General features: G+C 38.1%; 1 protein-coding gene across 1 annotated transcript in view; it reads left to right on the top strand.

Moving 5' to 3' along the window:
• Positions 1 to 1388: 1388 nt before the first annotated feature.
• Positions 1389 to 26028, top strand: part of LOC113053891 (integrin alpha-2-like) — a 35484-nt gene continuing 10844 nt past the window's right edge. The window contains exons 1-14 of the mRNA XM_026219071.1: positions 1389 to 1470; positions 4246 to 4296; positions 14151 to 14277; positions 20014 to 20123; positions 20204 to 20298; positions 20525 to 20639; positions 20754 to 20881; positions 20975 to 21123; positions 22149 to 22299; positions 22395 to 22560; positions 22701 to 22768; positions 22847 to 22985; positions 23390 to 23535; positions 23615 to 23758. Coding sequence (XP_026074856.1) covers positions 1389 to 1470; positions 4246 to 4296; positions 14151 to 14277; positions 20014 to 20123; positions 20204 to 20298; positions 20525 to 20639; positions 20754 to 20881; positions 20975 to 21123; positions 22149 to 22299; positions 22395 to 22560; positions 22701 to 22768; positions 22847 to 22985; positions 23390 to 23535; positions 23615 to 23758 — 1671 coding nt within the window. The remainder of the gene's footprint in view (positions 1471 to 4245; positions 4297 to 14150; positions 14278 to 20013; positions 20124 to 20203; positions 20299 to 20524; positions 20640 to 20753; positions 20882 to 20974; positions 21124 to 22148; positions 22300 to 22394; positions 22561 to 22700; positions 22769 to 22846; positions 22986 to 23389; positions 23536 to 23614; positions 23759 to 26028) is intronic.

Below are 26028 nucleotides of genomic sequence, written 5' to 3'. Positions count from 1 at the left end.
CTTAATTTTGACAAAAATGTCAGATAGAACCTTATAATTCCAAGGGGATGCATTGTTTTGGAAGAAGAAATCATTAAGATTGTGAATATTTAAATTGTCCATGCACATTTAAGACATGAGCAGTACTGAAAACTCAAGTCAGATCTTATACTTTTAATTGAAATAAAAAAAGAGTAGAGCATGTTTAGATGGCTGTGTACATCATGTCTTCTTAACTCTCTCATTGCTGACAGACAATTTGTTCAAACCGCTTTTCTTTTCATCCTTGTGTTATTAGTAAAAGAGTTAAAAAATGCATTCTTGCAGAGTTCTTGCTGACTCCTACTGTACCACATTCTTCGCTGAGCTTGACCGGTACTAAACATGATAGATGGAGATCTTCAGTAGAAAAGGCAGGCAATCAGGAAAAAAAATCACACAGATCATGGTTGCCATCTCCAAGGTTTGTATTGATAAATAGACTTTAATAGTCATTCTCATTGCAGATGAAAAGACACATGTAGTTTGGCATTTTTTTCCTTAACAGTACTCTTAAGATGTGCCACCACTGAAGTTTGAGTTACAGTAATCTTGTCCCCACCCCACAGGACGACACTATACAGGAGCCTGTGTCATCAAGTCTCTGTGCACCTACATGAATGAAGACCCTAAAAAAATAGTGAAGGCATATTTGGTGAGTTGATGAGAAAATGCTATTTTAAAATGCCATATATTCTGTACTTGGGCCGTTTTCCTATTTGCTACAACAAATATGTGACATGATAGAACAACTTTATTAAATTACTGAGCTGGACAAATTGTTCATTTATAGGAAACTGATGGTACATTATGACAAAGTACTTATATGAATTGGTTGATGCACTAAACCAATTATTTTAGGGGGATAATTTACATAACTGTGTAATCCCATACTAAAGATTTAAATTGATCTCAAAGGCAGCAGAGGCATGACACAAAAATCTAAAAAATAAACTGCATCAGAAAACTGTACATGCATGCTACTGTTTTATTGCAGTGCATTTATATTTTAAGATATTTGTTTAGCCACCTCATTCATTTTAAATATGGTTGCCAAACAAAATTATATCAATCTTATAATATAATGGACTGCACACTCCAGCACCCACTTTGACCTCAGTAATAAACATACAGTATAGTATAATTATCACCTTTCTAACAGTTTCAAGTTGAAATTGAGAAATTATAACCTTGTAAATGTTGAATTCACAGCAGCGCTCCTGTACTGAACTGAAGTTTTCTTTACAGATGTGTGTTAAATAGTGGCCAGTGTATAAGTGTGCAATTATTGTAATAAATATTTAAGCTCATTTTTGTTTGTAATCTTTCATGTTGTCCCACAGGATTTAGACATTGAGTCACAAAGTACCATGGCGCAAACTAATGGGAGGGTCATGAAGGAGGGAGCACTGTCTTACGATGACCCACAGGACACTGGTGTCCTAACTGAAGGTGTGGAAGTAGCATTGTGTAGGCTTGTGCTTGTCACGATCATTACATGGAGTGCCCATGAACTTTTGTAGAGGGCACTCCAATCAGGACAATTCCACACTCACCACCAGATGTCACTCGGACTCTAGCACCTCTTATCTGTTGCACCACACCCTAACTACATTTCCCATGGGCTGATGTACTGTTTGAACATGAGCTACTCACCAGAGCTCAAATGCACTTTTGAAGTCATGCAAAGGACAGAGGTTGTCATCCAAGGCACAGCTCTGAAAAAAAACTTTTGAAGTAAGCTTGAAAAAGACAGAAAAGTTAAACAAAATGCACTTGGAGTTCCTTATGTATATGGATAATTTTATTTATTTTTTGCCACAGTTCCTCCAAACATGCTACTGGAGCAATTGAGCTTGAACAGGACTGGTGTACTTCAGGAAGATGCACATTTGTAGTTTGATGGAGAAACTTTTTTTAAACAACTATTATCCATGGCACAGTTCCTTTAAACAGGGTGCTGGAGCAAGTGAGCAGAAGCAGTTGTTACACACTTACAAATATTTTCTGGGAGTGATTTTCTTATATTCAGATGTAATGCAACATGGCAACACTGGTCATTTAGAATTATCTACATTTTCATGTGATATCATACAGTTCAAATCGATACTCACAATTGTTTGTTTTATCCTATGTTCATTCATGTTTATGTTAGAATGTTGTTTGTGTGTGTGTGTGTGTGTGTGTGTGTGTGTGTGTGTGTGTGTGTGTGTGTGTGTCAGGCCACGGTTTACTTTTCCCAGGCACCACAGCATAAATGGCTGCCCACTACTCAGTGTGTGTGTTCACAGTGTGTTCACTGCTGTGTGTGCACTTTGGATGTGTTAAATGCAGAGCATGAATTCTGAGTATGGTTAACCATACTTGGCTGTATGTCACTTTGTCAGTTTGTCACTTTACAATATCCTGAAAGGAGTGGTGTTACAGTAAAGTCCTACAAGCACTGCTTGGGGAACAGTTTTTTCTCAAGAGCCTAGATGTTGTCAGCTTAATGTTCCTTATACTTTTGTGTTACCAACACTCAAATGGATAGAGGACTTAAAGTGAAGAAGTGGTTTAAACTTTATTGGTGCATGTTAAAGCCTAATGAAAACATAAATAGTTTTTCACGTTTCCATGCCACGCTGAATTGAGGCATAATTAAAGCAAAAGGAGCCCCTACCAAGTATTGAGTACATGTACAGTAAAAGAACATACTTTCCAGAAGGCCAACAATACACTAAAAATGTTTTATTATTATTATTATTATTATTATTATTATTATTATTGGTCTTATGAAGTATTCTAATTTGTTGAGATCATCACAATTAAAAGAACCAAAGGCTTAAACTACTTTAGTCTGTGTGCTGTGCATTGGATTTATTTAATACAATTTGAGTTAAATTAATGAAATAAATAAACATTTTCATGACATTCTTATTCATTTAGAAGCACCTGTAATATATATATCTGGCACGTTGAACCAACATTGTATCTCAACCTATACAAATATTAAAACCTCATGTCCAAATTACTAAAACTTACACTAAACATATAATAACTAGAAATATAAAAATAACAGCTAATTAAAATTATTTATAAATGCTATAATAGTATATAAATAATGCTAAAATATAATATAAACTGTCTATTTAGCTTTGTATGAGGGCCAGACCAAAATTTTGTGTCATATTTTATTCACCAGTCTACTTATAATGATTTCTTAAAAAATAAATAATACTAAAGAAAGATATTTAAAACATTAACATTATTTGTTTACATATGACAAATGGAATTTAGGGACATCAGAGAACTGTTAACATGCAAATGAGTTGTTAAATTATTCAGATTAAGTTAAAATAGCAGGGGGTCAATCCTCCTCCCTCTCCCCTCCCCCTCCTCCTCCTCCTCAACCCATTCTCACTCCAAAGGCGTCAAAAACCGAAGCATGGTCAAGCGCCCCTAGCGTCACTTTCATGACGCCAAATGTGCCTCTCGGCGTCGAATATCGAAGCACTACGACCTTCATTGCTTTCATTGCTTTCAGTGGGAAACTTTTGGCGTCAGAATTCGACACGAGGACATGAGATGTTTATCGCTATGAAATCACGTTCAAGAAGTCTCATTCAGCACACATCGCGATACTTGCTATCAGTTCCACAGTTTGGGTGAGTAGTCGTATATACGCTCTTTTAATGCCTTTTATAAAATGTATTCTGTCTTCTTCATTTATTTAAACGCAATGAAACTCAAAGACAGCCGCGGATGACCGATATAATACAGCGATTAAACATATGGCACTAATCTGATTAATAAAGAAGACAGAATACATTTTATAAAAGGCATTAAAAGAGCGTATATACGACTACTCACCCAAACTGTGGAACTGATAGCAAGTATCGCGATGTGTGCTGAATGAGACTTCTTGAACGTGATTTCATAGCGATAAACCTCTCATGTCCTCGTGTCGAATTCTGACGCCAAAAGTTTCCCACTGAAAGCAATGAAGGTCGTAGTGCTTCGATATTCGACGCCGAGAGGCACATTTGGCGTCATAAAAGTGACGCTAGGGGCGCTTGACCATGCTTCGGTTTTTGACGCCTTTGGAGTGAGAATGGGTCCTCCTCCTCCTCCTCCTCCCCCTCCTCCCTCTCCCCCTCCTCCTCCCAGCTCCAGAGCTGCTCCACTGTTTCACATTCACACCGAACTGGATGCAGATATGCTAGAGAGCTCGTGCTGATGCTGGATGACACTGTCGACTTAAAATGAATATTCTGCCGGTACTCCTCGCTGTTCTGTGTAAGTACTTATTCAAACATGCAGGTTTATTTGTATTACAATATAGTCATACTGTAAAATTGAATGACAACAGCGCTGAACTTACAGTTGAAGTAAATAAGTCCAAACAAGCTCGGTCCATTTGAGAAAGTACTTTGTGATGAATGGGTTTAGTGTGTGTACATTTTATTAACAGTTTTAGCTTTTTGTTTCCTTTAAATGGGTTCACTGTATAAACTATAATGAACATGTTGAATTTGATAGGTTATTTTATCAGACGTAGTAGTTTGGTATTAAAGTATGTTTTGCTTTTTGACAACCAAAAGGGTTATTGGGTGACATTTTTTATATATAAAAAATATATATATTTTTTTATTTTATTTTGAAGTACATTTCTATATGATTTTAACATTCTGCTACACAAACATTTATTTGAGAGTTTATAAATTAAATAAAGTTCAGTCTACTTATTTATGTATATGGGGATATAGCTATGCCCAGGTAACAGGGTTGACAGTTTTAGCTGTTATTAACTGAAGGATCTAAGAATCATCTAATGCAAGTGGTGTGTTTTGCTTCACAAGAGCAACCATACATTTGTGTTGTGTTTTACTTTCTTTTTTTATATTCATTTATATTAATTCATTCATTTGTTTTATTATCTCATTTAATTATATAATCATTTATAATAATCATGTTAACCATTTATACTCTAATTGCATTGATTCATTAATTGATTATTCATTTAAATTATATTACTTATACATTTATATTATTTTTACCAGTATTGTTTAGTCTTACGATGAATGAGAGCTACTGTAAGAGGGAATTTTATGGAAATTCAAGGTTAATGGGATGTTGTAATGAAGCAGTTTGGTATAATAAAACTTGCTGGATTTGTGTTCATCAGATGAAGTTAGAGCATTGAAATATACTAAGACTAAAATAAACTCTGCTCCTTTTTATCATCATCACTTTGTCCTCTGCTTCTGCTCAGCTACTTGGCTGATAGAAGACTGTTAATAAAGCTTTGGTACCAGTCAAACATTGGTTTTGGGTATCAGACAAGACTTGTTAACTGATTTTGGGTAGGATCTGGACACTGTGCTCCAAGTCTGGAAAGTAGTACTAAATGTTTATTAAACAGAATATGTAATACTTTATTCAGTTTTTTACTGTACATTATCAAGGTAACAGATTTGCCTATTTAAGACCATCCCTTACATTACCAACACAGTTATTGAATATTGTAAAATGTAAGTACATGAATCAGTTTGATTGATAAACTGAAACTGTGCAGTTGATTTTAGTTCCCATTATGCTTTGCACTGGACTGAATCAAGAGTGTTGTTGAAATTAGGTGTAATGATTGTTGAGTAAACAGAAAGAGCTCTTAGTGTTCTAAGATCAGCTACATTGGACATTAAAAAGCTTCCACTTCTGTTTTTGTGGTTTCCATCATGTTTAAGATTAGCTCTTGTGGTCAGCGTGTCAGTTGATGTCTGTAGACTGTGGTATATGATATGATAGTATACACTTGTGTGCACAACATCCACACACAGCAAGCAAAAGCTCAGGACCTTAACACAGTGTTAACCGTAAACCACCTCTTTTAGATATACAACATAGCTGCACATTAAACACTAACCATTGTTTCCATTTATTCAAAATCAAAAGTACGGTTTAAGTTTAGATAAATGTATTCAATTTTAATTGCGGTAAGTTAGACCAACAAAAAATGGTATGAATGCTGTTTGTACACTACTTATTTATAATTAATATAAGTAGAATGAACATGATTACATATGGGTGGAACTGATGAAATGTAACTGAGCTCATTTGAACAAAAACATAGACTGAAGGTCAATGTACCAAAAAAAACGCGTATAAGGGTTTTGTGTACTGATGTAAATGTCATCAAAATGATCCCTGTTCACACAGATCCATGAAAACAGTTAAAAACACTGTATTTTACATGCCAGGCCAGTGATGTCACTTATAGAGAAACACATACTTAAAAATAACAGTTCTTGCATCAATGGTTCCACGAAGAACCATGGAACCTTTCCATTCCTCAAAAAGTGCTTTGTAGTGGAAAAATGTTCTTTAGATTAATAAATGTTCTTCACAACGAAAAACAAATTATTCACTGTTACGTTTTTACTATTTAAAGGCTGACTGGTTGTCTGTCATTTATTAATGAATGGAGATCTTACATAGAAGACATTCTATGAGTTACTTCTTTCATGACTATGGATTGTGTTACATTTTTAGCAGATCCCCAGTTGCCATAGCATAAATGGCTGCCCACTGCTCTGCGTGTGTGTTCACAGTGTGTGTGTTCACTGCTGCGTGTGTGCACTTTGGATGGGTAAAATGCAGAGCACCATACTTGGCTATATGTCAAATCACTTTCACTTAAAAAACAAAAACAAAAAAACATTTTGAAGATAAACAAAAACTAGATGGCCAAGTTAGGAGTTGCTTAAAGATGCACAGGGAGCTTTGACCCTGCTCAGGCATGTTTCTATATTTTCTGAGTATCTAAATCAACTCAAAGTCATCCGAACACTTTCTTGTTGAATTGTGAGCATAAAGTATACAGCATGTATGTGTATATACTGTATATGATACATGATGTGTGATTAATTGTGTGTTGTGATGTGTGATGCACATCAAATTTGTAGAAATTACTCCCAAAATATATAGAACTGCAAGAGCTTAGAGAGCAGACGACTCCATCATAAACCAATCAGTCTGTGCAGCACCACTTCAAAGCCAACGCATATGCCAACTCGTCAAATGGTTCACCAAATTCGTTTATAACATGGATTAAGAAATGAAATGCTGCTGTGGGTTGATCAGAGATTAACAGCTCTGCTTTGTCTTTATATTCTGGTTGGCCAAATTGAGCAAAACAGGCAACATTTTGTCTAAAATAACTCAATATTAACTTCTTAATGAACTGTTGTATAAGATTAGTATCACATTTGCACAAGTGCACATTTGCACTTAGCCTACTTCTTGTGTGATATTTCTTAACTATGTGATGTAAATATGATACACAATCTCAAACGGGTGTTTTACCCCACATCTTGCATTTTAGGGATATTCTCTACGCTCCATCATGCAGTAAGTTGTTGCTCTGTCTCATATTAGTCATCAATCAACTTTATGAAATGACAGATGATCCACATACTGTAGGTGTGGGGTGGGGCAAGTGCGTTAAATGTGTTAATAATTTTAACGTGTTATTTTTCATAATTAATTTATATAATTAACGCGTTAAATTGCGATTTTTTTTTTATTTTTGAAAAAAAGCTCTGATCAAAATTAGAGAACACTTACAGACACCTCCAAGTTATTGGTGTTAATATGGTACCTAGTTTTAATCTCCTTAATTATATGACAAACCCTGTTTAACTGGCAGCATTTCTTCAATTTATATTGAGATTGCAAGATGGCGGGATGCTCTGTGGTGACTGAAATTGACAGATTTTTTTAATATTGCAGGTTTTTAAAATGACACTAATTCTTTCAAGCCCCCCAAAAGGGCTGGTTGTCCACGTAAGACAAATGCACGAAAAAACAGGATAATGCCGAGACTCTCAATGGGGAATCGGTTCAACACTGCAGCCGGAATTGCTTGCCAGTTCAGTACTGAACAGTGCTGTGAATGGTGGAGGAGGGAGTGTCATGGTTTGGGGATGTTTTCTGCAGCAGGAGTTAGGGCTCTTTTACAGCTACATGTCAGAGTGAATACAAATGCTTATCAGAACCTCCTTCAGGAACATGCAGTTCCTTCCCTACAAGTATCTCCCAATCAGCCAATTGTCATGCAAGACAATGTCCCCGTTAACACTGCAGAACAGGTAAAGCTAAGAACAATGAAGTAATTCTGCTGACATTTGATTATTCTAGTTAACTCTTGATTTTTATATTAACTCGTTCGTTCGGGTGCTCATATTGCTATCGAGGATACAACATAATCTACTAGAGTCCATAATTACAGAGTAAAACAGAATAAAATCAAATGTAACAGTTTATTATCAGTCAGGTAAATATGTATTCTGCCAATAATATATCCAATTGAAACATATCAAATCATATCATTATAAAACATAAAATTCTCAAAGATTAATCTAAACGTAAAATATGCATACCTGACCTTAGAAAATACATAGTATGAAGTGAAGAGACACACTACACTATGGGCTGTCTGGCTACAGAATCGCAGACCGGGACTGGCGGATTAATGGGTGCCCAAAACACGGGTTTAATCTTAGATACATGGAAGGTGGGATGAATTCTCCTGTACATAGGAGGAAGTTTGAGTCGGACTGCCACCGGACTAATGATCTTGGTGACAGGAAACGGGCCAATGAATTTGGGAGCAAGTTTATTAGACACGCAGCGGAAAGGAATGTTCTTAGTAGAAAGCCACACTTTTTGACCAACGACGTATACGGGAGGCTTTGACCGGTGGCGATCGGCCTTGGCCTTGGTGAGCGCCCCCACTTGGAGAAGAGTCTCACAGGCTCTAGTCCAAGTGTGGTGACACCTCTGGACGAAGGCGTGAGTGGAGGGGACCGCGACTTCGGACTCCGTACTAGCAAAAACTGGTGGCTGGTAACCTAAACTACATTCAAACGGAGTAAGGCCCGTGGATGACACTGGTAATGAATTGTGGGCGTACTCCACCATAGAAAGTTGTTGGCTCCAAGAGGAAGGACAGCAACCGCTGTTTCCTTGGCTAAAGGTAATTTGGACAAGGCGATAAAATGAGCCGCCTTCGAGAACTGGTCCACGACAGTCAAAACGACAGTATTGCCCTGGGAGGGCGGGAGGGCGGTAATAAAATCTAGCGCAATGGGGGACCAGGGTCTCGAAGGGACTGACAGCGGTTGGAGTAACCCATCAGGGGGTCGGTTGGAAGTCTTACCAGTGGCACAAACCGAACAAGCCAAAACAAAACTGTGGATGTCGCGAGCCATTAAAGGCCACCAGAATCGTTGCTTTACCAAAAAACTGGTGCGATTTACTCCTGGATGACACGCTATACTGGAGCAATGACCCCACTGAATGACTTCAGACCGATACTCCTCAGGCACGAATAACCAGTTCGGTGGGCAATCGGGCGGAGGTGTTACCCCTTCTAAGGCCTTCATGACCTTTGATTCGACCTCCCATCTAAGAGTGGAGACCACTAATATCTCGGGTAAAATACACTCAGGAGTGAACGGGCGTTCGGAATGGTCAAAAAATACGAGATAAAGAATCGGCTTTGATGTTTTTGGAACCTGGGCGGTACGAAAGAGAAAAGTCAAAACGTCCGAAAAAAAAGTGCCCACCGAGCCTGCCTAGAGTTGAGTCTTTTAGTGGTTCTAATATATTCTAGGTTCTTGTGATCGTTCAAAACGAAAAAAGGTTCCCCTGACTCTTCTAACCAGTGACGCCATTCCTCCAGTGCTAACTTGACTGCCAACAACTCTCTGTTACCAATGTCATAATTACGTTCAGCAGGTGATAAACGATGAGAAAAAAACGTGCAAGGGTGAATCTTATCATCTGTGGCAGAACGTTGGGAAAGAACTGCTCCTACCCCCACCTCTGACGCGTCGACCTCCACCACGAACTGACGTGATGGATCAGGGGCAACGAGGATGGGAGCCGAAACGAAGCGGCTCTTAAGTTTAGCAAATACAGCTTCCACTGTATCAGACCACCTGAACGTCATTCTGGGGGAGGTCAAGGCAGTCAGAGGCGCGACTAGTTGGCTGAAGTTACAAATAAAATGTCAATAAAAATTGGCAAATCCCAGAAACCTCTGTAGGGCCTTACGGAATCTGGACTTGGCCAATCTATCACAGCCTTAACCTTGTCAGGATCCATACGCACTCCCTCAGACGAGACGATGTACCCTAGAAAGGGAACGGACTGTGCATGAAAAACGCATTTCTCCGCCTTGACAAAAAGCCCATTCTCTAGCAACCTCTGAAGCACTCGTCTGACATGCTGAACATGTTCCTGGAGAGAAGAGGAAAAGATCAACTTCCCGTGGAAGTTTCAAAAACTTCCTACAACCTTATGTCTTAGGGTTCCTGTGCCTCAGTGGAAGAGCATTGCATCAACTGCACAAAAGGCAGTGGGTTCAATTCCCAGGGAACACACAAACACAAAAACAAAATTATAAATTATAGCCTGAATGCACTGTAAGTTGGTTTGCATAAAAGTGTCTGCTAAAATGCATAAATGTAAGAAAATGACACGTTTTTAAACTAGATTTTTAAAGATTGTTGCTTTATCATTGACACACTCAAGTCATTTGACCCATAAAACTCTTGCACAACATATCAACAATAATCTATGTGAGTAAACAGTGTTTACTATTTTCAAGAATCCCCACATTAAAGGTTTTCTACACACAGTCAAGGCAAGGCAAGGTAAGTTTATTTATATACAGTAGCACATTTCATACACAATGGTAATTCAAAGTCCTTTACATAAAAGGAAGTCAAAAAATCATAAACAAAAAATTACAACAATAAAACAGGATTTAAAGTGATCTTAAACATTGTTCATTCAATAAATGCACAGCTAAACAGATGAGATTTGAGTCTGGATTTAAATGTGTCTAATTTATTTTAGAAAATCTGATCTCTTCTGGAAGCTGATTCCAACTCCTGGCGGCATAATAGCTGAAAGCAGACTCCCCTTGTTTTGTGTGAACCCTTGGAATTTCTGACTCGATCCTTATGATCTGAGTGTTCTGTTAGGTTTATATTCAGTAAGCATATCTGCAATGTATTTAGGTTCTAGACCATTGAGGGATTTATAGATGAGAAAAAGTACTTTAAAATCAATTCTAAATCCATAGAGGAGACATTAAACTAGTCCATCCTGCTGGTGATAAAGGCATGAATAAGTTTCTCCAAGTCTTGACTGGAAACAAGACATCTAATTCTTGCAAGGTTTTTGAGATGATATTATGCTGATTTAGTTACTGCTTTGAAATGAATCGAGTGCATCGTTAGTTCAGTCAGACCACAGAGGCATAGGCTGCGACTAGCTGATGTGGTCAACTGTCAAATGACTCCAATCACTACCATTCTCCAATTAGATACGGGACATATATACTTGGCACTACTGCTCTGTAAGTACTGTATGCTCATATGGCTTGCAAGGCTTGAACTGCTTGCAAGAGCTATCGCTCGCTCAGGAACTAATCAGATGGCGAATCTATCTCCAAAGGAAGCGTTAGAATCAGGATATTTTGACAGGATTCCCATAGAGTATCTCACCAGATTTCAAGTCGTGAACTTAAGCGAATTTGCTGCCTTATTTGTCAAGCGATGGACTGAAAGTGATACGAGTACTTGATATAGACACTTTGCCTGTGATTTATCACGAAAGTTGTACTAATACGACTGACCCAACAACTTTACACAAGATCTGCTTCCCCGCTGGAACAAGCAAGATATTCAAGAAGAATCAAAGCATCCACGAACAACTGGCCATTTCACCTTTAATTCATCTCCGGATGTCTTCACGAAGCTAATCAAAGTTTCTTTCATTTTATTGCCTAGTGCTATGATGGCAAATATGCTTCAGGCATTGCTCATTGTCCAAGGCTAATGGTTCAGTTATGTTTTGCTAGGCATGCTATCGTATTACCACACCAGTAACACTACCAGTTAAATATACCCACGAGCCTTGTTAATCGGTCAAGGCTGTCGATATGAACAGTCTGCTGCTTAAGTCTCATCTATTGGCGACGCTTTCATAAAACTTATCAGACTATTTCCAACACACTGTGTTTAAATCAGTGATCTGCTGTTGCTCAAGCTAGTGTATCGATAAAAGGTGCTTAATACTAAATGTACAGATCGGAAATTTTGCTCGTATCAATGCTAAAACATTATCAGAACAAGGGCTAATGCTGTTGCCTAAATTCGAGTACTGCATCTCATTCCATCTGCCTACTTAATGCCCTGTCTTTCATCCCTTGTTTGTCAGATCATTGTTTGAGGTCCTCTGTGCTGCATGTCTGTCTCCCTCCTCTTCAGCGTTCTTTCTTGTGGGTTTGTTCCGGTTCCGTGTTCACTGTGGATTATGTCGTCACCACCTGGACATTTCATCATCCATCACCAGCGCACTCAACTCACCACCTCACCCATCCTGTGCTGTCAGAGGTTCCTGCGCCACCTGGCATCAGCTGAAGCCTATCTCATTCATACTGTCAATAAGCCATTACTTGCATTTTGCTTCCTGTCTTCAATTCCTGACACTATCAGGGTATTGGGACTGCTTGCTTGTTGAGGCTTATCTAGTGTCCAGTCTGCTGTCTGCGTGTGCACATGATCAAACGGTCAAGGCTTTATACTTGTCGCGTTCGGCTGTCGTACAATTGTGTTAAGATCATGCTCTCACTGGACTGGACTCTCTCGAATATCATCATCATAAATAGCAGAAACTATGTAAACAAGGATTCATTCATGGTGTAGTCCGTGAGATGCAGTGGAATCATCAGACATTAATCAGGAATGTTTGTTGCTCAGTTCTGTACGTTTAAATACCAAACTATGCTACTAAAATGACCAATTGAAAGATTTGTGAATATGACGTGTCATTCCCCAAATAAAAATATAATCAACATTAATCGTAATTGTGACTAAAATCAAAGGACATGCAAATAAATGTAAGGAACGTTCATACAAACTGTTGTACCGGTCCAAATGCGAGGCCTGCTGGCAATTTGCTGATTTTTGTTTAGAACAATGCAAATTGCTAATGTGCCTTCAAAAATCCAAACGATTTACAAAGTAAGGTGTGTCCGTGTTGTATATGTATGTGGGGTCTAACTAATGTAAGAGTATGCATGTAAAAAGGTAATTTACCACAGCTGTAAAGTGCTTGAAAATTGAAATGTCCTTGGTAGTGCTTGAATTTTACTTTTTAAGGTGTAAGAACCCTGGTGTACTATGTCTGAACAACAGGGGGCGACGAGGACTAATCATCCTCTAAAATCAACTTGAATCACTAGTGAGAAGTTACTGGCTGCATCCGATACTTTAGGCAACTGACTCGCTGAGTATCAGGCATTAGGTGCGTTCGACTTCACACAGCACTGTGCAAACCGATTGCAATCTGACTTGAAGCAGTGCATGCCAGTTAGAAATTTTGTCTGACTTGACACCGCCTGACTCAGCTGCTGCAGTTTCTCCAGAATGACTGTAGGAGCGCTGATGACGACACAACTGTTTCACGATTGGCCAGATTCACCACATGACAATGATGAGTACAGAAAGGAAGTCCATATCAAACGCCTGTCTGCATCCTGGCAGGGAACCACGTACTAGTCCGGTCGGACAACATGACAGTGGTGTTCTTCATAAATTGCCAAGACATATTTTGGACAGTCGGAACAGCTCTTTGTATGCCTCAGAGGCCGCACCACGGTTCATTCAGTCTCGAAGCCTCTCGAGGCTATCCAGATGGATGGTGGACATTATAGCTCTTGCTTACTCATCCTCTGGGCTCCAATGTCTGATAGGAGTTAGAGCACACTCCACAAGGGGAATGGCCTCCTCATGGGCGCAATTTATCTTAATGAGCACTGCCTCTATTGGAATCATCTCTCTCTGGTTTACATTCATGCTGTGGCTTATCTACATATCACATACTATTTAAAAAAACAGAGGGTAGGAACATGTTATGTGGAGAGAGGAGAACAAGGATATAAATATAATATAAATATCCATACCAGATTTTGTTCCACTTCCTTATTCTTGTTTTGCTTATAGTGTTGTTGGTTTAATATGTGTATGCTGTTATATTTTCTAAGATAATAGACTTATGATTGCATGTCTCTACAGGTTTCAGCATAATGCAGGATAACACTCAGGGTTTTAATGTTGGGATTTCGGGAGCAAAGATCTTCTCAGTATCAGCAGAGCAGTTTGGTTACTCTGTTAAACAGTTCAACAACAGTCAAGGAAAATGGTAAGATATATAAAATATAATTGAATGTGTTTTTATTTTATTTATTTATTTAAATAAACTACCATTGTTGTTTTTAAAAGAAGTCTCATATTCATCAAGGCTGCATTTATTTAATCAAAAATACAATTAAATATTAATATTGTGAAATATTTTTACAATATAAAATAACTATTTTCTATTTTAACATATATTAAAATTTTATTTATTCCTGTGATTTAAAGCTGAATTTTCAGCATCATTATGCCAGTCTTCGGTGTTACACGATTCACATGATTCAAAAATCATTCTAATATGATTATTTGCTACTCACTGAACATTTCTTATTGTTGTCAGTGTTGAAAACAGTTGTGCTGTTAAAAAGTTTTGGGTGAAAATAAATTCATATTTTAATTCAGCAAGGACACATTAAAGAATACATAACACACAGTTTCTGCCAATCTTATCTTAATTTTGATTACCTATAAACTAGTATTGCATCTTTCATATGTCCGAAGAGTCTTTGGTTTTGTCAAATTTAAAAATAGACAGATACAGCTTTACGCTTCTCTCTGAACACAGTTGAGTTCCTGGAGGTGTGTTGAGGGGTGGATATAAAGAGTCATAAGCATGCAGGGCTTTGTATTGCGATCTTCTGCAAGCTGTGACACTGGCATAAATAAAACAAGATTTTTTTATTCTTTTTTACTGTATTTTATAATAAAATAAAATGACTAAAATTATATAATTAGAGTGGTGTCCTTCATAAATCTCCAAGGCAGACTCTCCTCAAAATTCCTCTCCTCTATTCACTTTAGGCAAGGCAAGACAAGGCAAGTTTATTTATATAGCACATTTCGTACACAATGGTAATTAAAAGTGCTTTACATAAAAGAAAGTAAAATAATAATTAAGAAAAATAATAACAAGAATAAAACAAGCAATTTTACAACTTTTAAAATTATTAAAACATGTTAAATGAATTTAAAACAGAAAATGATTTTACATTTAAAAAATATTTTATATTGTGGCCTAATCTGTCTGACCTCTGCATTACTTGAAGATGTGCTAATCGCCTTCCTGATATTGATGATCTTCTCAGAAAAGAAGGAAGTAAACTCATTGCATTTCCTGTCTGAGAGCATTTCACTGGGAATCTGACTTGGGGGGTTTATCAGTCTCTCAACAGTGGCAAAAAGAGTACGAGTTTTATTTAAGTTACTGTTTATAAGGTTTGAGAAGAAATCCGGTCAAGCTGTGGTTGGTTTCACATTAAAAGCATGAAGGCTGTCTTTATAGATTATCTATAGTGAATTTCAAGTTTCGTCTTCTGCCACATCCGCTCTGCTTTTCTGCATTGTCTTTTCATAGTCTGAACTGCTGTTGATCTTCTCCAAACTGATTTCTGTCTGTTTGTTTTCTTACTGACTATTATAGGAGCAATATCATCAATAACATTCTTAACTTTTGAGTTGAAGGAATAAAGGAGAATATCAACAGAGTCTGCAGAAATGCTTGGTGTTAAAGATATAGCCTCCATAAATAGTACACTTGTGTTCTCGTTTATGTATCTCCTTCTGACAGAGACCGATGTAGAGTATCAGACCCAAACCAGACAAATTAAAGAGTCAATCAGGACTGTGGTTGAAACACGAGCCAAATTCCTCAGAAAGGCAACAGGAGGTTGTAAATCATTCCTAGTGTCAGAGTCAGAAGCAAGATAACCAAAATACTCTTTCACAGAACAGCTTTCATTAACACCACTCAAACAATTATTGACAATTTCAATTCAGAGAAGAGATTGTCAAATTTGGGGCAAGTAATCAAGATGCAACGCAGGACAGCACATGTAAACCAATGAGAGCAGAGGTGTAGTGGTAAAAAAAGAGGTGGGTAAACTATAAATTCTGGGTGATCACTTGGTGGTCACGGTAAGGTGGGCCACTGCCTACTGGTGTATGTGTATCCTGATGACATCACTATAGGCTATCATTTGATATTACTACCAAGGGTATCACTGGTTGTTCCCTCATATAGGTCACACAATCAATATTCAATTCGTACATTAATCTAAGTTCTTGTTAAAGAGACTCAAGAAGGAATAATAAGGTTGAAATCTATAAAGTTTACTAAATGACAAAACAGAGAGAACAACATTTTTTAAGAGAGACATAATGATTAGGGATTTGGGATTATTTTCATAGTCGATTAATCTGTTGAATATTTTCTCAATTAATCGGTTAGTTGTTTGGTCTATAATAAGTCAGAAAAATGTGGATCATTGTTTCCCCAAAAGCCCAGAAATGGTCCTCAAATTTCTCGTGTTGTCCACAACTAAAGGATATTCAGTTTACTGTCACAGAGGAGAGAAGACACTAGAACATATTCACATTTAACAAGCTGGAATCAAATAATTTTGTACTTTTGTCACTTTGGGCTTGAAGCCGAGGCCGTTTGCGGGCATTAGGAGGAGGACTGCTGTCTTGACGGCGCTTAAAAAAATTACCGGATGACCATTTTTGAATCTTGATGCAGTCTGTTGCGTGTCGTTCATGAACTATTTGTTCATTTTAATATGACTCGGGATTACCGAGTTGTCTCAGAGAGTGATTCGTTTACATTGTGTTGACCGCAAATGCGAATTACGCAACATATGGGTTCTGAATCGACAGGTGAGGGCCGAGTCTTTTATTCTTCCTGTCAGTCACATAAGATGGAAAACGCCGGAGACGGAAAGAGAAAAGATTAGTTCATTTTGCTGAACGAGACTCAAAGATCCGAGACTGTAAAATGATCCGAACTTCCTACTAACTGGCAACACCGCAAGCAATTGGTCAACACTGACAGTTGCAGCGCAATATGAAAGACTTCGTCTTAGGTTTAGCAACAAAAAACCTATGAAACTAATAATGAACAATATGAAACTAAAACGACATAAGTTTAATTTAAATGGCTTAGGAACTGTAGGCTATTTAGAGGTGGATAAACTCAATTTAGAGGTGGATAAACGCACTTTGGAGGTGGGTAAACGCTATTTCCGAATTTTGGGAGGTGCGTAAATGGCGTTTACGTGCGTTTAGCCTCCACTACATCCCTGAGTACTGCACAAGATCCTTTGACTTCCCCCACCTAGCAGAACCAGACTGAAATTCCTAAAGGGACCTTTTAACCTCTGGTCCCCACAGAACACCTTTTGACAGAGAATGGCACAAGAACTGTCTTTTAATGAACTCTCAAAAAGTCTTGAGAGTTTCGTGTTCTGAGTTAAGTTTTGTAACGCCGTGTCTCTGAGTCTGACCTCGAGTGCCCATTCAACTTCAACCATCAACACAACTCCGCATCCTCAGAATGCGCCCAACCACGGGCTTCCCAAGACGTCACTGCAGCGACTACTGAACTTGCAGCCAATCAGCAACATCGGGAAACCCCCTTTCAATGCCAACAAAGGAAACCCCCTTTACACAGGAGACGCAAGTAGCTCCTCCAGACATTTGTACTGGTGTATCTAATATAATTTTAACCTCATTGAGGAACTCAATGCGAGGGTTAATTAAGTGATTGATGGCTGTTCATGTCTATGCAAATTCACGTATTGCTGTAAACTTGGGATTCTACATTTTCATTCTCTTAAACTCATTCTTCCCTAACTTTCTATCTTCCTGCAACTTGTATGAATGTGTGAGTGTGTGTACTTATGTGTTAGTTTATATGTCTCAGATTTATCGAATAAAGCCTTATTCATATTGAAAAGAGAAGTATCTTGTGTTTTGTGCTTACAAGTTAATGTCTTAAACTGCCGATCTTGTTACTGTGCTAATAACTAGTGTTTTCACTATAGTTCAGATATTAATATCCAGTGCAGATTTAATGTTAAAAAATATTTACCTTTATTTTTTGGTAAACAAATATTTACAAAAAAACTATTGATATTAACTATATTTAACAAAATTATAAATACAACACATTTGTTTTTGCCCCCATTTTTCATGAGCTGTACTCAAAGATCTAAGACTTTTTCTATGTACACAAAAGGCCTATTTCTCTCAAATATTGTTCACAAATCTGTCTAAATCTGTGTTAGTGAGCACTTCTCCTTTGCTGAGCTAATCTATCCACCTCACAGGTGTGACATATCAAGATGTTGATTAGACAGCATGATTATTGCACAGGTGTGCCTTAGGCTGGCCACAATAACAGGCCATTTTAAAATGTGCAGTTTTTCTGTATTGGGGGGGGTTTGAGGGAGTCCAAAAATCAGTCAGTATCTGGTGTGAACATCATTTGCCTCATGCAGTGCAACACATCTACTTCACATAGAGTTGATCAGGTTGTTGATTGTGGCCTGTGGAATGTTGGTTCACTTGCTGGATATTGGCAGGAACTGGAACACGCTGTCATATAGACCGATCCAGAGCATCCCAAACATGCTCAATGGGTGACATGTCTGGTGAGTATGCTGCCATGCAAGAACTGGGATGATTTCTGCTTCCAGGAATTGTGTACAGATCCTTGCAACATGTGGCTGTGCATTATCATGTTGCAACATGAGGTGATGGTCGTGGATGAATGGCACAACAATGGGCCTCAGTATCTCATCACGGTATCTCTGTGCATTCAAAATGCCATGAATAAAATGCACCTGTGTTCGTTGTCCATAACATACGCCTGTCCATACCATAACCCATACCATCACCCACACAACGCCATACACACCATCTGCCATCTGCCCTGTACAGTGAAATCTGGGATTCATCCGTGAAGAAAACACCTCAAGGTGAGCATTTGCCCACTCAGTTCTGTTACGACAACAAACTGCAGTCAGGTCGAGACCCCGATGAGGCTCATGCAGATGAGCTTTCCCTGAGAGGTTTCATACAGTTTGCACAGAAATTCTTTAGTTATGCAAACCGATTGTTGCAGTAGCTGTCTGTGTGGCTGGTCTCAGACGATCTTGGAGGTGAAGATGCTGGATGTGGAGGTCCTGGGCTGGTGTGGTTACACGTGGTCTGCAGTTGTGAGGCCGGTTGGATGTACTGGCAAATTCTCTGAAACGCCTTTGGAGACGGCTTATGGTAGAGAAATGAACATTCAATTCACAGGCAACAGCTCTGATGGACATTCCTGCAATCAGCATGCCAAGTGCATGCTCCCTCAAAACTTGTGATATTTATGGCATTGTGCTGTGTGATAAAACTACACATTTTAGAGTGGCCTGTTATTGTGGCCAGCCTAAGGCACACCTGAGCAATAATCATGCTGTCTAATCAACATCTTGATATGTCACACCTGTGAGGTGGATGGATTATCTCGGCTAAGGAGAAGTTCTCACTAACACAGATTTAGACAGATTTGTGAACAATATTTGAGAGAAATAGGCCTTTTGTGTACATAGAAAAAGTCTTAGATCTTTGAGTTCAGTTCATGAAGATTGAGGAAAAATGTGCCTGCGTTTAACAGAATATTGATTTTTTTTGTTGTTGTTTTTCTGTCACAGAATGTAAAAATGATTAAGCTTGTGTGCCAGTGTTTGAGGAATGCTAGGCAGTGCACCTTATCAAATGATGGCGACCTAGCGGGTGTGTTTAGATTATATAATGCATGCCCAGTGCTTTCAAATACACACCATACTGCTACTGGTCATTAAACCCTGTTTTTGCAATCCTGTCATGTAGAATATCCTTAATAACTCCTCTGTGCTCAACAGCCTCACTTGTACTTCAGGATAATAGTATTGAAGTAACACCTCTCACTGTTCCTCAGGCTCCTCGTGGGTTCACCTTGGAAAGGATACCCTCAGAATCGGAAGGGAGAAATCTATAAGTGTGAGATTAACCACCCTGGAGTCAGCTGTGAGTCACTTGACCTACAGAGTAAGCAAACGTTTCCCGTCATTCCCAGTTTCATCATTAACAGTGTCCAGTAGATGTGACTGTGTCTAATGTGCTCTCAGATTCTGTCAGTGTGCCAAACATCTCCAACAGCAACAACATCAACATGAGTCTAGGTCTAACTCTGATTCCAACAACCAAAGACAGCGGCTTTATGGTGAGACTGTTGTTTTCTAATTAGTAATCATTGCTATTTCTAAAATTTATTTTTTTTCTCTGCTGTTTTGGCACCTGCCCCAAGGAAGTTCCGTGTACGTCTGTAAATGATTCATATGTTCTACTATTTTTCGAAAATTATTCTTCTGCATGTTTTTCTGGTTGGTTTATGTAGAATGTCATGTGCACAGTTTTTTATATTACGTTGCATTATGTTTGTGTTTTAGACGTGTGGTCCTCTGTGGGCTCAGCATTGCGGAAGTCAGTACTTTTACCCAGGAGTCTGTGCTGACGTGAGTCCACAGTTTAAGCTCCAATCAGCCTTCCCTCCTGCCATTAAAAGTATGAACACACTTCTCTGTTTACTCTGTGAACTTTTACTGTTCACGTTAATCTCTATTGTGAATCTCCAGCAAAATGTTAACATTTGTGTCATTGTGTTCCACTCCCACACAGCTTGTGGCAGTCTAACGGACATCGCAATAGTTTTGGATGGATCCAACAGTATACGCGCATGGGAACAAATCCTCGCTTTCCTTAAGAAAATGCTGGAAAATTTTGATATTGGACCTCAAAGCACTCAGGCAAGTCAAACAGCTTGTGTGCCATTTTAACAGTTTTTACTCTATAATTTGTATAATTTTTAGTTGATATATTTATGATTTCATTTATTACAGGTGACTGTGCTGCAGTATGCTGTTGACACCTCGTTCGAGTTCTACCTGAATTCCCATCAGACGAAAGAGTCCATGATTAAAGCAGCTTCAAATATTCAGCAGAAACTTGGAATAAAAACTAATACTTTCACAGCCATTGATTTTGCCAGGTACTGTATGCATAATTTTTTCTGAACAATGTGGTAGAAATTCTCTCACGCACCTGACTTTAGAGATTTATCCCCAAAGCATCTCTGGTGACACTCATAAATGTAAACTCTTTGCGCATCTCTGGTATTGCATACAGAGTCAGATGACGTCTCGTCCCTTTCAAACAATATCAGTTGGGACTAAGATGTAAGGGTTCCACTACACCTGCTGTGCAGCAGTAACCAGACAGACTCCAAATATTGCTTTTGAAAGTGAAAAGTGAAAGTGATGTGACATACAGCCAAGTATGGTGACCCATACTCAGAATTTGTGCTCTGCATTTAACCCATCCAAAGTGCACACACACAGCAGTGAACACACACCCGGAGCAGTGGGCAGCCATTTATTCTGCGGCACCCGGGGAAAAGTTGGGGGTCCGGTGCGTTGCTCAAGGGCAACTCAGTTAAGGTATTCCCGGCCCAAGACTCAAACCCAAAACCTTAGATTTAGGAGTCAAACTCTCTAACCACTAGGCCACGACTTCCCCAAAAACACAGAACATTTTCACAACAAAACCAACAAGACTGTTTATATGGCATAGGTGCGTGGCAAAGATGACATAATTCATTATATAATTTTTCTCTAATATAATAGGTCTTTCTTATGCACAATTCAACAAACCTTGACCCTGTTACTGGCAAAGCTAATTTAGTTTTTTGATTACTTCAGGTTGTTAACCAAGTGTAACTCATGGGTTGTTATGGTTATATTCATAATATAAATGTATTAATATAATTAATAAATTAATATAAATAATTAAGGCATGATAAAAAAAAAAAGTTTACAAGTTTTGTTGCGTTTTGTTTAATATTTTTTTAAATCTTCGTAAAAAAAATATATATATATATATATATATATGAAAAAAAATGTATTTGTATTTCTGAAGTCATTCCTAGACTTTAGTTTTAAACCGTTTTTACACTAAGTGCTTTCATTTCATTCTGTGGTTTTGTGTGCATGTCTGTCGGATGATTGGCTATCATAGAGAGAATGCATTCCTAGCCAAAAATGGAGGCCGTCCTGGGGCCAATAAAGTGATGGTGGTGGTAACTGATGGAGAGTCACATGATTTAGTTCTGAGGAACACAGTTATCCCAGCCTGTGAGAGCCAAAATATCTCTCGCTTTGCTGTTGCGGTAAGTGAAAAGATCATGCAGTCATAAATCATATATGGGTCTTATTGATCAGTATATTTGAATATTGTGAAGAGATGGATTCTTGCATTTTTTAGGTGCTTGGACATTACATAAAGAGTGATCTTTACACAAGCGAATTCGTCGCAGAGATTAAGTCAATAGCCAGCAATTCAACCGAGAAATACTTTTTCAATGTGTCTGAGGAGGCGGAACTTATAGAGATCGTCGGGGCTCTTGGAGATCGTATCTTCAACATTGAAGGTCCATGATTATGTCAATTTCACTGTATGTTGCATATAAATGAAAGGCTCTCATTTAAGTGTAACGAACAGGTTTCTTTTCTAACATACTGTATGTTTTTGTGTGTGTGTGTGTGTGTGCCTTTTTATGTGTTGGAAAAGGTATTGGGGATAATTTCAAAATGGAAATGTCCCAAGTGGGGTTCAGCGCACACCAGACCAGAAATAAGGTGCTGCCTCTAATATGTCTGTGTTTCTATTTATTTCCAATTTTTCTCCTGGTGGTTTACATTGAGTCTTGGTGTTAGGATCTGATCTTACTGGGAGCAGTTGGAGCATATAATTGGATTGGCACTGTTGTGCACCACACTGCCCAGAAATCAAATGTTTTGCCCAAAACTGCTTTTGAGAAAGTCTTGGATGATAGAAACCACAGCTCATTACTTGGTAAGTTTTGTACCATCAGTACAGGCAGTTTTGTTGCATCTAATGAACTAAGTATAATCTACAGTATAAGCTTCATACAGTGGGTTTAGAAAAGAATCACCACCTTTAAAATAATCAAATTGTGTTTCTTTGCAGCCTGAAATGAAGACAGACAGTTTTTGTTTTATCCAACTGTATTTAATAACATCCAGGTGAAAGATGCAACCCCAACATTTCAAAAAAGTCAAAAACAGAATCACTGAGTTGGAGGAACACCCCCTCCTAAAAATTAATTAAAGGGGGTGTTGCTTTTCTATACCCACTGTATCAAAGATATAATGTGTGAGTCTTAAGTAGATGGGAAACAAACTGTGTATAAATATATTTGTTTCTCAGTTTGATTTTTTGTCCTGTCATTTGTTCAGGATACTCTGTCACGTCTGTAATCGACGGCTCGTCTGAGTTTTATGTGGCCGGTGCTCCTCGTGCCGCTCATAGAGGACAGGTCATAGTTTACAGTATCAACAGCCAGAATCAGCCGGTCATCGTAGATTCACAGAGAGGAGATCAGGTAAACACATCTCTCTGTGAGATTTATTTAATTAGACAGTGAAGTCCTGTCATAGATCATTGTATTCTGTGGTTTGCAGATCGGCTCTTATTTTGGCAGCGTTCTCTGTCCTGTTGATGTGGACGCTGATGGTGTGACTGATCTGCTGCTGGTCGGAGCTCCGATGTACATGAGCGAGGAGAAATTTGAAACCGGAAGAGTCTACCTCTTCACCATTAACAAGGTCCTTTTCTTATTTTTCTGCCATTTATTTTGTGTTTGTTGCTCTCCTTTTCCCCCTGTTAGCTACATCCTACTGATGAAGAAAAGGTTGTTAAAGAGATTTATTTACACGAAAAACCACCAAATTCAGTATAATTTCATGTTTTTGAAAGAAGTCTCTTATGTACACCAAGGGAGTGGCGAAGCTAGGGGTGGGCCCGGGTGGGCAATGGCCCACCCATTTTCAGTTGTGTCCCACAAAGTGAGAAGCTGATTATTTTCCAGATGAATGTTATTTATCAGAAGACAATAATTATAAATGTATAGTTTCATTTAACCTCTTTCTATAGGTGCTTACCATACGCTTGTTAAAATAATGATTGGTCAGTTTCTGTCCCACCCACAATTATGTTAATGACGTGAGGATGCTCGTGTTTGAAAATAGTGGTAAAGTTGAATTTGAAGATAGTGAAACAAACCTCAATAAGAATTTAAAAAGTATATTTTGGACTTCCCCGATGAAATTTAAGTCTTAGCATTGTATCCAGACAGCCTACAAATGAAACCAGACCAGAAACCAGTGGGTGATGGATTTATACATGTAGATTAGAAACTTCTGGGTCAAACATGTTTAAAGCATCATATTGCCATAGGTACAGTGTTTGATCTGCTAAATAGAGTGTTCTTTGTGGAAAGAAAAAACTAAAACTGTGCTAATGTTTATGAGCGCGGGTAAACCGAAGGCTTGAATGAAGGGCAATCTGGTGAAACGTACGTTTATTTAATAACAAATACATCGCAAAGGATTATGTATAGTAAGTGGATCATGGTTTCTGCGCTAATGACATCTAATTTATTTACTTTATATCTTCAAGACTTAAATCATTGTATGCACATTATTGCTGTTACTGTATTTGTGTGCATTGTTGCAAAACTTAATTGTAAACTTTTCATGATTATGAGGTTTTTAACTGACTAAAGTTATGATTGCTGACTTTATATATTTGAATGTTTGATAGACTTGACGTCATTACGTCATCGCCAATGACGTCATTACGTCAAGCATAAAAGAACCAGTGAACCGTTTTTTTCAACCAGTTTATTGAATCGAACCGTCCGAAAGAACCGATTCGTGGAAAATAACCGAACTTCCCATCACTAACACACACAGCAATGTTTATATAGCTAAACAGCGATCTAGGGGTCACAATGGTATTACAGATGATAAATTGTGAATAATTCCCAATAAGTTAGTTAATAAATATTTTAGTTATATTTAGTAAAATCCCCTTAAATAAAAAGTTTTTGAAGTAAAAAAAATGAAAACAGTTGGTGAAATTATACATGCATTAAAATAGTGCAGATACTAGGCCATATGTAAGTATCATCAATATTACAATAAACTAATATATAATATATATAGCCGGTTGAGGAAGAAAAGGATACACAGCTCGAAATTCAGTATGAACATATGGTACACAACAAGTTGTTATTTATTTATTTTTATTTTTATTGTATGTGTAAAACCCTTTTCACAGGCTTGCAGTACTTTTGACCATATTTTGGCAAAAACAAAATATTTATGTAATACTCAGATTTGCGGGTCTTGAGGAATAAGTGCTTACCGAGTATTATGCATGGGTTCTTGGCTATTTGCTGTATCTGTCGTACTCATTTGATAGAGGAGTCAGTACAAGTCTTCTGTGCTCAGAACTCAGTGTTTATTTTAAAGGTCCCGTTCTTCGTGATCCCATGTTTTAAACTATAGTAAGTGTGTAATGATGTTGGTAGAGTATAAAAAATATCTGTAAAATTCTAAAGCTCAAAGTTCAATGCCAAGCGAGATATTTTATTTAACAGAATTCGCCTACAAAAAAAAAAAATGACCCGTTTGGACTACAGCCCTCTAGTTCCTGCAGTAATGACGTCACTAAAACAGTTTTTTGACTAACCTCCGCCCACAGAAATTGTGTTTGTGTTTGTCACCATGTCGCTGAAATGCTGTTATTTTCATCTCGGAGTCCAATCATCTTTGTTTGGGCTTCCCAGGGACGCTGTACTTGGAGATTAATGGTTACAATTTATGTTTAACTCGGTTCCCGAAAATTATAATCCACATGTAAAACTATGTGCAGCACATTTTGCTGAGGACAGCTTGCTAAGGACAGCTTCCTCAATCTCAATCAGTTTAATGCAAGATTCGCACAAAGATTATTCTTGAAAGATGGAGCAGTTCCCTCTTTGTCTGGAGAAGGCGTTGTTTATGGACCACAACCGGTAAGTGTATTTTAT

The sequence above is a fragment of the Carassius auratus genome, chromosome 35 (genome assembly GCF_003368295.1).
Source record: "Carassius auratus strain Wakin chromosome 35, ASM336829v1, whole genome shotgun sequence".
Classification (NCBI taxonomy): domain Eukaryota; kingdom Metazoa; phylum Chordata; class Actinopteri; order Cypriniformes; family Cyprinidae; genus Carassius; species Carassius auratus.
Note: the sequence above shows the minus strand (reverse complement) of the source record. Positions and strands in the feature narration are given on the sequence as shown.